We start from the raw sequence: 14336 nt of genomic DNA, 5'->3' as shown, positions 1-14336 counted from the left end.
GCAGATATTTTCTAAATGCATTGCAGTGAGGCAAATATTCCCTTTAGTGTCTTCTCATCCTAGTAGGAAGTTTAGAATTTTGGGGGTTACAAGTCAAGGAAATTAAGGGTCTTGGAGTTCAAACTTGTATCCCCACTTGCAAGGTGGCAGAATCAGAAAGACCATCTCTCTCCAGTGTGTCCTGAGCCAGCATAACTTGCTAAATTGCAGGAAGGCTGTGTCTCTGCTGGGGAGTCAGTTCTGGGTGCCACACATCCACGATGAATATCAGCCGGAAGGATGTGGCCTCCTGCCACACCTCATGCTCAAAGGAGTCGTCAAAGATGAGTACCTTGCCTTCTTCCCAGGTCCTGGAAGAGAAAAACGTGGTGTCATGTGATTCACATGCCTGAGCATCAGTTCATGTCTGTGTGCAGGAAAGCATTTCCATGATGACCTGTGGAATAGGACCAGGTAACTGGAGCACCATGCTGGAATCTATTCTTTCCTTGGCAATTAAGAAAGAAGTTCTAGATTCTTAGCATGAGCATCAGTTTTCAATGCTCAGCCCTAAAGGTTTACAAAGGAATGGTACTAATGAGAGGGAATGCTGATCTCATCACAGGCCCCACAATTGTTCTTGGTCCAACCCCAGCTTGGCTTGCTGAGTCAGGCAAGCATTCAAACATGTGCCCCAGTGGACCATTACCAGGTGGCCATCAATGGCCCGGTGACTATCTTCCCTGGCCTATCTATCAGAGACTGGTTTAAGGTCTTGGGCAGCAAATAGGTCTCAGGCATTCCATCCTTATAGGAACCTAACATGGTGTCTGCAGATAAATCTTCAAATGATTCTCTTTTTCAATTCATTCCATTTGATAGTTCAATTTTATGGAAGAAAGCTTAGGAAACCGTAATTCATTATTTAACCCAGTAACCAGAAAGCCTATAACTAAATGAGGCGTTTCCTAGTTAGTATTTCAGCTCAGAAAAAGAGGTAGATTGAGAACAATTTTTTTTTTATTTTTAATGTTATTTAGTAAGTGGGTATTCCATGGAATATTTTAAATCTATACTGCAAAACGTACTCAAGGATTTCAGCAGTTCTTCCTAAGATACCTGTATAGGAGGTAAGTTCTAAATCTAGCCTTAGTCTGCATGAAATAATCAAGAGAGAGATAGGCGGGGACAATTACACAGTAATTTTCAAATTCAGAGAAAGTTTATTAACTATGCTGAAGTTCTCTCAATTTAAATGCCAACAGGTTAGGTGGCAAGTTATTTGTTTCAAATAAAGCTTTTACTAGAAAATTTTCCTTAGATATTAAAATTCCACTCAACCATTAGCAAATGATTAAAATTATAGGTTGGAAAATGCTAACTTGATTTTAAGTTACTGCAATATCATAAGGGATTTTTCTTTAGGAAAATGAATTGTATGTATTTATGTTCATTACGAGGTGATTAATCAGTATTAAATTACATATTATTACACATTGCATGGCTTATCAACCCTGGCACTTTTGATATTTTGGATCAGACAATTCTTTGTTGTGCAGGCTGCCTTGTGCTCTGCCCCTGCCCAGATGCTAGTCGCACTCCCTTACCAGTTAAGTCAATCAAAACTGTCTCCAGTCGCTGTCAAGTGTCCTGGAGGAATAGAGGCAAACTTGTCCCAGACATAGTGAATAAATCTGACAATTCATTTAATTATCTAAAGTAACCAGTATTTATTTAAAGTAATTAAAAATTTAAAATATTTAATTATTAATTATTTAATTACTTTAATTATTTAAAGTAACCAGTAAAGTGATGAATAGCTGCAAATTTAAAGCTTCTTGAAGTTGGGAACCGAACCTCTACTCTGCTACCCATTTCTCCAGCCCTCTACATTGTGTGCTATCTCATACACCTAGCCTAATGTCTTGCACTGATTTCACTTCAATATAATTCCTTTGAAGATCTGAAGAGTTCTCCTGGGTTCATGCAAGTCTAACCAAAGATAAAATAATAGAGGGACACATGGAAAATCAAACTTGAAAAGAAGGGCAAAGCTAGTAGACTAAGCAATGTCAATGAGTACCACTGATAAGCCAATGATATAGACAGAAGAGAAGGCAGTGGGGTTGGGGTGGGAGAAGGGAAAGGCAGTACAACTAAGTTCATTTCAGCATTGCAGCAACCAAAAGCAACCCAGGTATCCATGGATAAACAAAAGGTGGTATGTGGTCTATACATACAATAGAACACTACTCAGACTTAAAAAGGAAGGAAATACTGATTCATGCTACAACATAAATTAACCCTTAGGACATATGCTAAGTGAAATAAGTCAGTCATGAAAGGACAATTACCATGTGAATCCACATATATGAAGCACCTAGTGTAGTCAAACTTGTAGCAACAGAAGGTGGAATGATCGGGAGTCGTTGCTCAGAGGGTACAGAGTTTCAGTTTTACAAGATGCAGAGTTCTGTGGGTTGGTGCTGCTGACGGCAGCACAATACAAATGTATTTGTGCCACTAAACTATATACATTAAAATTCACCAAGATGGTAAATGTTATGTGTATTTTACCACAATTAAATGTGAATTAAAAAGGTTAAGACAAGTGTGGTAGAAGAGAAAGGGGAGAGAAGGACAGCACAATGGATTTCTGGTCGTTGAGTGCTTGCATCTTCATCTACACAGATGATCTGCGTGGAGGAGAGTATATGGTTGCCACATGGTAGATATTCAATTAATGGTGGAGAATATAAAACATAAATGGGAGTAAAATACAGAAGCAGGGAAAAAAAATAAAGATGAAGGTGATAATGTTGGAAGGTGGCATAATTTTATCAAAAATTGCCTTAGCATGGGCCTCCCCGGTGGCGCAGCGGTTGAGTGCTGGGTTGCGAAGCTGCCCGCGGCCTCTGCGGCGCCGGTTCGATCCCCGGCTGCTCCCCGGCCACCGGAGGAGGGTCCCACATGGCGCGCAGACCTCTCCTGCCGCCCGCTGCTCCCCTCAGCGTGTTTTCGGTCCTTCTGCCTGCTCTGCTCCCTGCTCTGGCTCTGGTGAATTCTCTCACCCTCCCGCACTTCTGACTGTACCCAGTGCTTGTATAAATATAAATAAACAAATAATTTAAAAAAAAAATTGCCTTAGCATCACTCCCCATTAATTAACCTTCATTTGTAAAAACTGCCATCTTTCAAGGGGGTAAAATAACAAGCCGGTAAGAGAGTCTATGAATATTCTTTTGCTGCAATGATAAGTGCTTCTCAATGTGTTCTGGTTGGTAGAGAATCTAGAATGTATTTAAATTACTAGCAGCAATTAAAACATCTAAGTACAAAATGCTAGGTTGGGCCTCCCCGGTGGTGCAGTGGGTTGAGCGCTGCACTGTGAAGCTGTCCGCAGCCTCTGCAGCGCGGGTTTGATTCCTGGCAGGCCAGGGAGAGTACCACATGGCGCAGCAGATCTCTCCTGTCGTGCCCGCTGCTCCCCTTAGCAGTGTTTTCGGTCCATCTCCTTGTTCTGCTTCCTGCTCTGTCTCTGGTAAATCCTCTCACCCTCCCACGCCTCTGACTGTACCCCAGTTCTTGTATAAATAAATAAATCTTAAAAAAAGGTTTCTTGAAAAAAAGAAAATGCTAGGTTGCATAAAATAACATTTTGCACTAGACTTGATAGGTATAAAAAAGTCAAAGGAACACTTCATGGGAGAAAATTCTTGAACATTCCATACATTAACTTAAATTCCCTGCACACTGGGTAAAGCTTCTAGCATTTCTACACCTCAAAGTAGGAAGTTTGGAAATGGGTCTAGGCAGTCAGTTAGGAACAGGGTGACCCAAGCTCCTAAACCTACTTATCAGCCTGATTGAGAAACACTCAGTTGGAGCCTGGAGGGTGTCCCCCAGCCCAAGTACTGGTGCCCTAGGTCCATTTACCAGTCTGACTGGAGAATAATCCCAATCAGGAGGGTGCCCCTGCAAACCCAGTAAAGAGTAGAATGTCTAGAACACCAAAAACAATAACACGATGCTACAGCAGCTGGCAAAGCTAGTTTTGGGAAGGGAGGCCAGGTAACATGGGCAAACTCAGTGGATCTTGGTAGCCTAGGAGAACCCAAAAACTCAGTGGGCCTTGGCGGAGGGTGGAACCTATTGCCACTAGTTGTGGCCTTTCAAACATTTTAAGTCAAATGAAGACTAGTGTAAAGGCACTGATTAAAAAACTTACTAAACAAGGAATCTGAGATGTATTCTAGGGGGTTAGATTCCTTTAATGCTATGAGGCTCTATGGGCTAGTGAGTTCTATTACACTCTTATTTGCCCTTTTGTTTTCTTTCACATATTTTCTCAGAAAACAGCAAAGATACTCAATTGCTAAATACAGAGTTTTAAATGCAGATTTCTTCTTTTAAGAATACTTAAAAGATGGTGTCTTTCAACCACTCTGAGAGCTAGAATGAGGAAAAAGTGCAACCCTAATTAATAAAAGGGGAGAAAGGAAGGACAATTAAGCCTCACCTAAACGATGTCCAGACCGAAGTAACTTGGCTTACACTAGAGCTAAATCACCTGCCTGGGAAATTAAGAGGGTTTTTCAACAAAAAGAGAAAGAGCATAAAATGTCAAAGATCTCTATCTCTCTTCTGAATAAAAAACAAAGGCTTACACTAGAAAGCAAAGCATTCACTTCCAGGCCACTTGCTTTGCAAGCAAAGTTCCACCAAGTATGATTAAGTTACACTCAAATTATGATGCAGGGGAAGCCTTTGGAACAAGATTTTTAGAGCAGCCTTTGGAAGATCTTCCTGAAGGGGCTCCACAGCCTTTCTAAGAGGGTGCAGAAAGGCAGCACCGAAGGTGGGGAAGGCATGCTACCCCTGATGGCCCCTTCAGCTTTTTTTTAGAATTTCTTTTCATGGGCCTCCCTGGTGGTGCAGCAGGTTGAGTACAGTGCTGTGAAGCTGTCCGCAGCCTCTGAAGTGTGGGTTCGATTCCCAGCTGGCAAGGGAGATACCCACATGGCGAGCAGACCTCTCTTGTCTCGCTCACTGCTCCCCTCAGCAGTGTATTTTAGTCCGTCTGCCTGTTCTGCTCCCCGCTCTGTCTCTGGTGAATTCTCTCACCCTCCCGTGCCTCTGGCCTGTACCCCAGATCTTGTATAAATAAATCTTTAAAAAAAATTCTTTTCATGAAGAGAAAAATACTTCTCCCCCCTTGACCAAAAGATACAAGAATATCAAGATAAGGCAATATCAAACAATTCCTCAATTTCTCAGATTATTATAATTGTAATGAATGATAATGATAAAATGGTGGTAATGCACACTTAATAACTATTATTTTGTCACAGAATTACCATGAATACTAATAATGCTAAGTAATGACACTAGGTGCTTATAGAGTCTTCCACCTACAAACTTTATAGTTCACATCTCAGAGATCTTTGTTAACGTGTTCTGAGGTAAGCAATGCTATGGTTCTCATTTTTCAGAAAAGTAATCACATGGAAGCAAGTTCGGAGGTTTGCGGTGATGCTGTGATTCTGCAGAAGAAGCAGAAAGTCACCAAACTTGTTTCATTCCAAGCCAAACTGCTAGTTCGAGATCACATTACTAGATCATTCTTAGCACCTGAAGATGCTATGCTCAGGTGGTCTGAAGGCATTTGAAGTGGTCAGGTGGAATGCAGAAAATGATCAAAAAGCTCAGGAATAGGACTACTTATCACAGCTCCTCTTATTAAATGATTCACTGAAATCCCTCAGTTCTGACTGCACTGTAATTCCTGGCACATACTGGAATTGAAATGTAAAACTGCATTATTGCCATTTCCTTGTCTCTCTCCTAATATTTGAAGACAGAAGGATCTATGCCCACATACCCTTGCTCACTCTCTGTCTGGACAAGCATTTTTCTGGGAAGTAGGACACCTGTGTTCTTGTTCTGATTGCTGCTAAACAGCCACAAGACTGTTGATGAAGCACTAAACCTATGGACTACAGTTTCCCCATTTATGTAATTATAGAGATGGACAAGATGACACTAAGTCTCCTTTCAGTACTAAAATGCTCTTAATTCTCTCATCCCTGGATTAGGCTTTTAGATTTCATACTACAATTCACAGAATATATATAATTTTAAGAAATCGATATAATATTTGCACTTTAATGACTGTATGGGCAGGAAGGGACAGTGCAGGATCTCTATGATCCGAGCAGAAAGGTGAAGGAGGAGTCCTGGAGCCCTCGGTGGCTTTTGCAGGCTTTTATTGGGATTTACCAGGTACACGGCTGGCAAGAGGTGCCAGGGGGCCGGGAGGCCTAGGGGGCTTGCCAGTCTTCACTCTTTTTGGGCTCTCCGGCCTTCTCTCGTGGCCTCTGCTTTTCTTTCGCTCTTTTTGCTCTGTTGTTCCGCTGGTGTCCCCGTGACGTCATCCTTATAAGCCCTGTCTCTCAGCCCAGGTGTATCCCATCTATGTATGCCCACACCCTACTCCAGGTGCCCGTCATCAGGCGTGCATTCAGGACCACAGGGATCCATCATCAATCCTAATGGCAGGAGGGCAGAAAAGCCTGATATTTTTACTTACCCTACAATGTCAAAATACAAATTTCAATAAAAGATGGTTAATTTCACAAAGAAACACTTTTCCAACAGTTTATATATATATATATATATATATATATATATATATATATATATACCCCTAGTACACCCCTCAACCCCTCATGGAAAGGGTTATTCCAGCCAGGCTGCTTCAGGGGCTCTCTCCCCTCCAACTAGGCCTAGGGATTCCAGACTCAGCCTGCTGTCCACTCCTGCGCTGCCTGTCGTCTTTGGACTTCCTTGTCTTGGTCCTGGATCACCCAGTAGCACAGGGCGCTGTGATATTGATAAGACAGCTGAGAAGGGAGATAGGAACGCCTACAAGGTCATAGAAGAGATGCCACTGCTGTTCCTTCCATTATCTCTAGTGCGGGGTAGGGGCATGAGGAAGAAGGGAGAAGTGAGGGTGGCAGGGGGAAGCTCTCAGCGGTTGTAGAGTAAGGTAAAAAAGTATCACGCTTTTCTGCCCTCCCGCCATTAGGAGAGATGATGGATCTGCGGCCCTGAATGCATGCCAGATGGCGGGCACCTGGAGTAGGGTGTGGGCACGCATAGGTGGGTACACCTGGGCTAAGACTGGGCTTATAAGGGTAGCATCATGAGGATGCCAGCGGAACAGTAGAGTGAAAAGAAGGGAAAGAGAGTGAAAGAACCACAAGAGAGCAAAAGGAGCAGGGAAGCAAAGGCCATGAGAGAACACCGAAGAGCCCAGAAAGAGTGACGACTTGCTGGGGGCTGGGAAGCCTGCCAGCCTCCCGGCCCCCTGCCCCCGCTGCCTGCCGTGTACCTGGTAAATCCCAATAAAAGCCTGCAAAAGCCACCGAGGGTTCCAGGACTCCTCCTTTACCCCATCTGCTAGAATCATAGCGATCCTGCTCTGTCTCTTCCTGCCACTGTAGTGGTGCTCCTGTGACACCTCTTATTTCTAGCACCACTCTGAGCCCCAGACTGATCTAATCACAGTCCCCATTTAGAGCAGTACCATTTCTTCCCTAGCCCTGGCCCCATACAGCCTCTTCTTCCTATTTTGCTCCTCTTTCCTAACTCTTAAAGCCCCCACCCTCATCCCTGTCAGAGTGGGAACTCCAGGTTATAACCAAGGTGGAGGTTACTGCACCCTCAGTGCTGGAGGAGTGCTTGGCTTCACTCCACGGAAAGCAAGGGACAGAATCTGATAGGACAATAAAAGCTTAAATACACTGGATGCATTTAACATACATACTTTGTAAATACATTTTTGAGTGCATTTACATGGATTACTTTAATACTCAAAACCAGACATTCTGCAGCTGGGGAGAAGGCAGTAGAATCAAAACAGGGTGGGAAGAGCACAGGGACCATGGTGATGTTTCATGGGTGAATGGGTGGTGGGAATTTCACGGGGACTATAACTGAGATGAAAATGCATACACTGTACAAAAATGAAAAATGATGTAAAAATATATGAAATAAAATAATAATAAAAACACACAAAACATAATTTTATTCTTCCTGTTTTACAGGTAAAGAAATTGAAGCCCTGTGAGGCTTTGCATGTTGTCTAAAGTCACACTTAATAAGCGGGAAAGCCAGGTCCTATTACCTCAGTGCCATAATCTGCTGCTGTGAAGATATTGTAATATTAATGTCTGAAGTGAAAATTCAGAATGCATTTTCCCATAGAAGTGTTATTACAGATGGTCCCTGGTTCTAGAGCCCCATTGATGAAAAGCATGAATTAAAAAGCTTTTTTGGGGGTGAGGGTATTCAGGAACTTCTCCACGTCATTTAGTCTTACCAAAACAATATGATCCCAACGTTCTGACTTCTCAACAATCACTTCAACAAACACATGTTTAGACATGATCCATTTTCAATGTAGTAACTACCATTTCCTGCAGATACAGGTTGGTATCTGTGTATGAATATCCTTAAATATCGCACTAACCAGAACAGGGGTTAGAAAGCTTAACCGATGCCTTTAATTCATCACGTTGCCCAAAGGAAAGAAGAAAGAGGACTAAACATTACGATTCAACGAAACATCTTGAAGAAAATAATGCACCCAGTTAAAAATGACACTTCAGTCCTTGAGACCCAGATGGACATGCCCGAGTGGCTCTATGTGGATAAGATGACATTGTATTTTGGGTGGCAGACAGGTATACTTTGTTAAACAAAAGAGCTATGATTTCAGGGACATTAAAAAAAAAAAGATGGAAGGAGAGTTAAAAAAAATGATTTCTAAATGATTTGATAATTCACAGCTTCTATAATTCAATTAGAAAAGTTCGAGACTATCTTTTTGGACACTATAAAGACAACATAAATATGATCTATGAATAAATTCATGGTAGATCTTTAAAAGTTTGCTCTCTAATTGTCAACTTTTTGTCATGCCTGCCATACAATTTTCATAATTAGAACCTGAAGAAATGAAGACATATGCCATGAGATACTTAAGGTAGGTGACAAATGGCCATTATTTCTGCAGCAATAGAGGGAGGAATTAAATGACCTGTTGCCAATTCATTTTTCAGTCTGTCTCTGAGACTAATGCCAAAGCAAGCTTTCCTGGCTATAAACAGATCTTGTCCAATATTCAGGCTGGCAATCCATAGGCAATTATGCTGAGTCTCCAAGACACTCCCTAGCATGGTTCCAGCATGTCTCAAAGGCCCGCTTGGAGACTCAGAAGAAAAAATTCATTTCTAGGCTTATCCAAACTTGGCTCACACAACTTGACCATTCCATGACCGTAACAATTAATTCTCACTTGCCGGTGGCATGTTTGTCCACTGACTCGAGTTCATTCAGCGCTGGACCAAGATCACTAATGAGATCATCTTACAGACTACAAAGCATGGCCTGTCAAGGGCAACACAAACAAACAGCCCAGAAATGCAGACTCCGCAGCTGCTTTCTCTGCTTGTTACCTTATTGTTTGGACATGAAAACTAGCATTCAAAGCAATCACCTTGTAAGTAGCGGGATCCTAGTTTTGTAAACAACAACAACAAAACCCTCAAAGTCCCATGAATTATATACAGTCCTGTGCTGCATAATAACATTTTGGTCAAGGACAGACTGCATACCAGATGATGGTCCTAATACTCCGATTGCCTAGTGACAGTGGGGCACACGCTGCTGGGGTACTGGGGAGCAGTAAGAACTCCTGGATGGCCCAGCAGTTCTTCCAAGATGCCCTTCTGAATTGCTATGCAGCAAAATGGAGAAATACCACTTAGAACTGTGCTTGGCTTACAGTAGGCACAAAATACATGATTTCCATCACTGTTATCATCAAGAGGAATATTCACATATAAGCACCGACAAACATCGGGCATCATCTCTGAGTACTGGGAGCAAAAGAACATTTATCCTTTTATTCATTGAACTGCTGTGTTTTACAAATGATGTACAAGGAACATGCATCCATTTTGTAATCAGAAAGCATTCGTTAATTTTAAATAATCATTTTACTGAATGATAAAAGGCTGCAAACCTGCAAATTCATCTTGAAATAAAAAGAGATGTGCTATGTTCGCCAGATGGAATATTTAAACAGCATGCACACTAGCAGCAGTCTCACTGCTCGGGAGAAAGAGCAATTTGATTACTAATACCTGAGAAGTAGGATGTACAATTGCTACTATTTAACTCTTTGGGAGTAGAGGAGTTCTGAAAAATTGCTTCTGGTTGCTCAACACAGGAAGCCTGATAGCTTGGTTTGTGTCCTCTCACACTAATGGCACATCCACAATAACAGTGTGGGATTTTGAGAGTTCATGTGCAGGGTAAGTGAAAATTGTCAGGATTTTCCACTCTTCCACCATTAGTATTAATGATAGACACCTGTGGTCTTGCATGCGTGCCCAATGGCAGCACCTGGAGTAGGGCGTGGGCCTGTGTAAGTGGGCGCACCTGGGCTGAGAGACTGAGCATATAAGGGTGGTGTCACAGGGACGCCAGCAGTGGTAAAAGAAGCAGAACCATAGCAGTAAAGAAACAGAGAACAAGGTAGCAGAAGCAGAGACAGCAGGGACACCATGAGAGAACACCAGAGAGCCCAGAAAGAGTGAAGCTTCATTGGGGGCTGGGAGGCCTGCCAGCCCACACTTCATTGCCACACTACAAATGATGTAAAAAGCACATAAAAGGCTCTTCCTGGTGGTGCAGTGGGTTGAGCGCAGTGCTATGAAGCTGTCAGTGGCCTCTGCAGTGCAGTTCGATTCCCGGCCGGCCAGGGAAATACCCACATGGCACAGCAGACTTCTCCTGTCTCGCCCGCTGCTCCCCTCAGCAGTATTTTCAGTCCGTCTGCCTGTTCGGTTCCCCGCTCAGTCTCTGGTGAATTCTCTCATCCTCCTGTGCCTCTGGCCTGTACCCCAGCTCTTGTTTAAAAAAAAACCTTAAAAAAAATAAGCTCATAAAAACCTGAAAAAGCCACCGAGGGCTCCAGGTGAAGAGTTAACTTAATCATGCTTTAAACTTGAGGGGCGATCTTGGCAGTCATTTCCTTAGTCAAACATGATTCCAGGGTGTTTGCTGGAGTCCAAGGTGGAGAATGCACTTTTACATGTGGTTCTGGGGTGGAGGTAGAAGGGGGGTGGAGGTAAGGGTCTCTGCTTCCCAGACTTCCCTCCTGGGCTTCTTGTTTAGATCGCCACATTGACCACCTGCTCCCCTTCCTGACTGCCATACCCACTCCTCCAGCCTGGGGTCTCATCACCTGGAGCCACTAATGCCTAGAATCAATTCTGTACCTTTGTTTCTCCCCACCTGTTCCAAAGCAGATTTTTTTTTTTTAAAGATTTATTTATTTGTTTATTTGTTTGTTTATTTATTTATACAAGCACTGGCTGGGTACAGTCAGAAGCGCGGGAGGGTGAGAGAATTCACCAGAGCCAGAGCGAGGAGCAGAGCAGGCAGAAGGACCGAAGTACACTGCTGAGGGGAGCAGCGGGCGGCAGGAGAGGTCTGCGCGCCATGTGGGACCCTCCTCCGGTGGCCGGGGAGCAGCCGGGGATCGAACCAGCGCTGCAGAGGCTGCGGGCAGCTTCGCAACCCAGTGCTCAACCGCTGCGCCACCGGGGAGGTCCCAAAGCAGATTTTTATCTAGTGATTTTTTTGGAAATAGCAGTTCCCCTCATCCATGGGGGATATGTTCCAAGACCCCCCAATGGATGATTGAAACTGCAGATAGAACCCAATATATATACTATGTTTTTTCTTATACACACATTCCTATAATAAAGTCTAATTTATAAATTAGGCACAGTAAGAGATAACAAGAGTGACTAATAGTAAAATAGAATAATTATAACATACAGTAATAAAAGGTGATTGTGGTCTGTCATTCAAAATATTGTACTAATATTTTCACACCGAGCTTCAATGAGGGTAAAAGGTAACTAGGCAAAATGGAGACTACTTTATCTACAAGAAGAACAGACAGGAAGCTTTACAAAGCAGAGAGAAGGAGGGAGGGAAAGAGAGAGACAGCAAAGAAATAAATTGAAAATCCTAAGATACACACTTAGGAGTAAGGTCTGCTGCTCACCCCCATTATCCCTGTGCCATGGCTATTATCTGATCTCCATGGAACTGGTTTTTTCCATCTCTGCCTTCCCCAGCATGCCCCAACCTGTATTCCCTGACATGCCCCTGCCACTTTTCCATTTGGCAGAAGACCTTGCAGATGAAAATCAACTTCCCAAAGTCTTGACAAGATCTATTCCATCTTGGAAGAAAATGATTCCCTATCCAGCCATTTCTGATTCTTCTTCCTAGTCCTTTCAGAAGACTGCTGTTTCCTGCCCCATCTCCTCAGGTCTTCTTTCTCTGTCTTAAGTTCCTCGCAAATCTTTATGCTTAGATTTGATTTCTCCTGGATATTTTCAGAATTGTGTTCCAAAAGCAACTTAACTATATACAAACACTGAACTCATTATCCATTCCACTGAATGCTCTGCATGCCTCCTAAGTTCTCAATATTTGCTAAAACATCAACACCCTCCTAAAACGGAAACCACTGAGTCATCTTCAACTCCCTCTCCCTTGTACCACATAAACACAAGATTCATTTGAGTCAATCTTCCCAATGCCTCTTCTATCTACACTCTCCATACCCCAATGCCAGCTCTGCTTGAGTGGGCCTCTGTGATGGTCTGTTCTTCTCATCTACCCCATGGGATGCACTCACAGCTCCGAGAATAACTTTTTCTTTAATTTTATGTATTTTTTACATCATTTTTCATTTTTGCACAATGTATGCATTTTCATCTTGGTTATAGTCCCCATACAATTCCCACCCCCCCTTGTTTTGATCCTACTCCCTCCTCCACCCCTCACCACTCCCACAGTGTGTCTCTGGTTTATAGTTGCTTGCTGATTTTGATTTTTACTTTATTATAATTATATTTTTCCTGGTCCCTTACTTAGGTTTTTGAATACTAATGGGATCAGACCTGTGTTAAGAAGTTATGCAGCAGTTGAGGGCTAGGTTGCAAAGCTGCCCGCAGCCTCTGCAGTGCTGGTTCAATCCCCGGCTGCTCCCCGGCCACCGGAGGAGGGTCCCACATGGCACGCAGACCTCTCCTGCCGCCCGCTGCTCCCCTCAGCAGTGTGCTTCGGTCCTTTTGCCTGCACTGCTCCCTGCTCTGGCTCTGGTGAATTCTGTCACCCTCCCTCGCTTCTGACTGTACCCAGTGCCTGTATAAATAAATAAATAAATAAATCTTTGAAAAAAAAAATAAATGAAAGATTATACCTTAAAAAAAAAAAAAAGAAATTATTCTGAATACCAGATGGTGTCACTTACAGCATTAATTCAGAATAACTTCTTAACACAGGTCTGATCCCATTAGTTAGTATTCAAAGCCCTCTGTACTTTAGTTTCCTTTGCATTTCAACCTTAGTATTCAAATAAGAAGGCCATTAGACTGGGGTGGCACTAAAGCCTTGGGGATGCCCATGTAAGAAAACCAAAACCTAAACCAGAATCAATGCACTTGAATCTGAGAACATGAAACTTAGAAACAGCAAATCACAAATAGTCAATTACTCTCTCCCAAATAAGGCAACTGCTTAAACTACAATCAATCAAATAATTTCTTTGCTTCAGGGTCTTCTCTAGAAAAATGTGGCCCTCAGCTCTTGTTGGTGAAGTGCTGCCTGAGTCAAATCAATGTATGCTCACATACACACTTAAAAATTTAACGTGCCTCAGTTTACTATTTTTTTTCAAAGATTTACTTATTTATGCATACAAGAACTAGAGTACAGGCCAGAGGTGTGGAGGGTGAGAGGATTCACCAGAGACAGAGTGGGGAACAGAACAGGCAGACTGAATGAAATACACTGCTGAGGGGAGCAGCAGGTGAGTCAGGAGAGGTCTGCTGCGCCATGTGGGTAGCTCGCTGGCCCAGCCAGGGATCAAACTTGTGCTGCAGTGGACAGCTCCACAGCACCATGCCCAACCCCTTGTGCCACTAGGGAGGCCCCTCAGTTTACTATTTAGCCTACATTCTTGGTTGCTGAAATCTCTCAAAACTGCTCATCTGTAGTCTGTAATTTTTGGCTTCTGTATCTTAGCAGATGCTGTTCCTTTCATTTCTCTCTCAAAGCTTACAATCCAAATCTTTCCTGTCTTTAAAAACCACTGCTATCAAGATTCCCAAGCCTCAGTGGCAAATCACCTACCTGCCCACTGACCCATCTGCAGCATTTTTATCTGTGCCACTTTTATAATTCATATGTCATTTAAGCTG

At 42.9% G+C, this 14336-nt stretch overlaps 1 protein-coding gene across 4 annotated transcripts in view; it reads right to left on the bottom strand.

The window, feature by feature from the left end:
• Positions 1–199: 199 nt before the first annotated feature.
• The window catches only part of ASPH (aspartate beta-hydroxylase), a gene marked incomplete at its 3' end in the record, with an annotated part of 195793 nt that continues 181656 nt past the window's right edge, over positions 200–14336 (bottom strand). For all 4 annotated transcript variants that reach the window (XM_084230766.1, XM_084230767.1, XM_084230768.1 and 1 more), the window contains one exon: positions 200–350. In XM_084230766.1, coding sequence (XP_084086892.1) covers positions 200–350 — 151 coding nt within the window. The remainder of the gene's footprint in view (positions 351–14336) is intronic.

This window comes from Talpa europaea (genome assembly GCF_964194135.1).
Source record: "Talpa europaea genome assembly, chromosome: 3".
Taxonomy (NCBI): domain Eukaryota; kingdom Metazoa; phylum Chordata; class Mammalia; order Eulipotyphla; family Talpidae; genus Talpa; species Talpa europaea.
The sequence above is the reverse complement of the archived record's forward strand: the minus strand, read 5'-3'. Positions and strand labels throughout refer to the sequence as shown.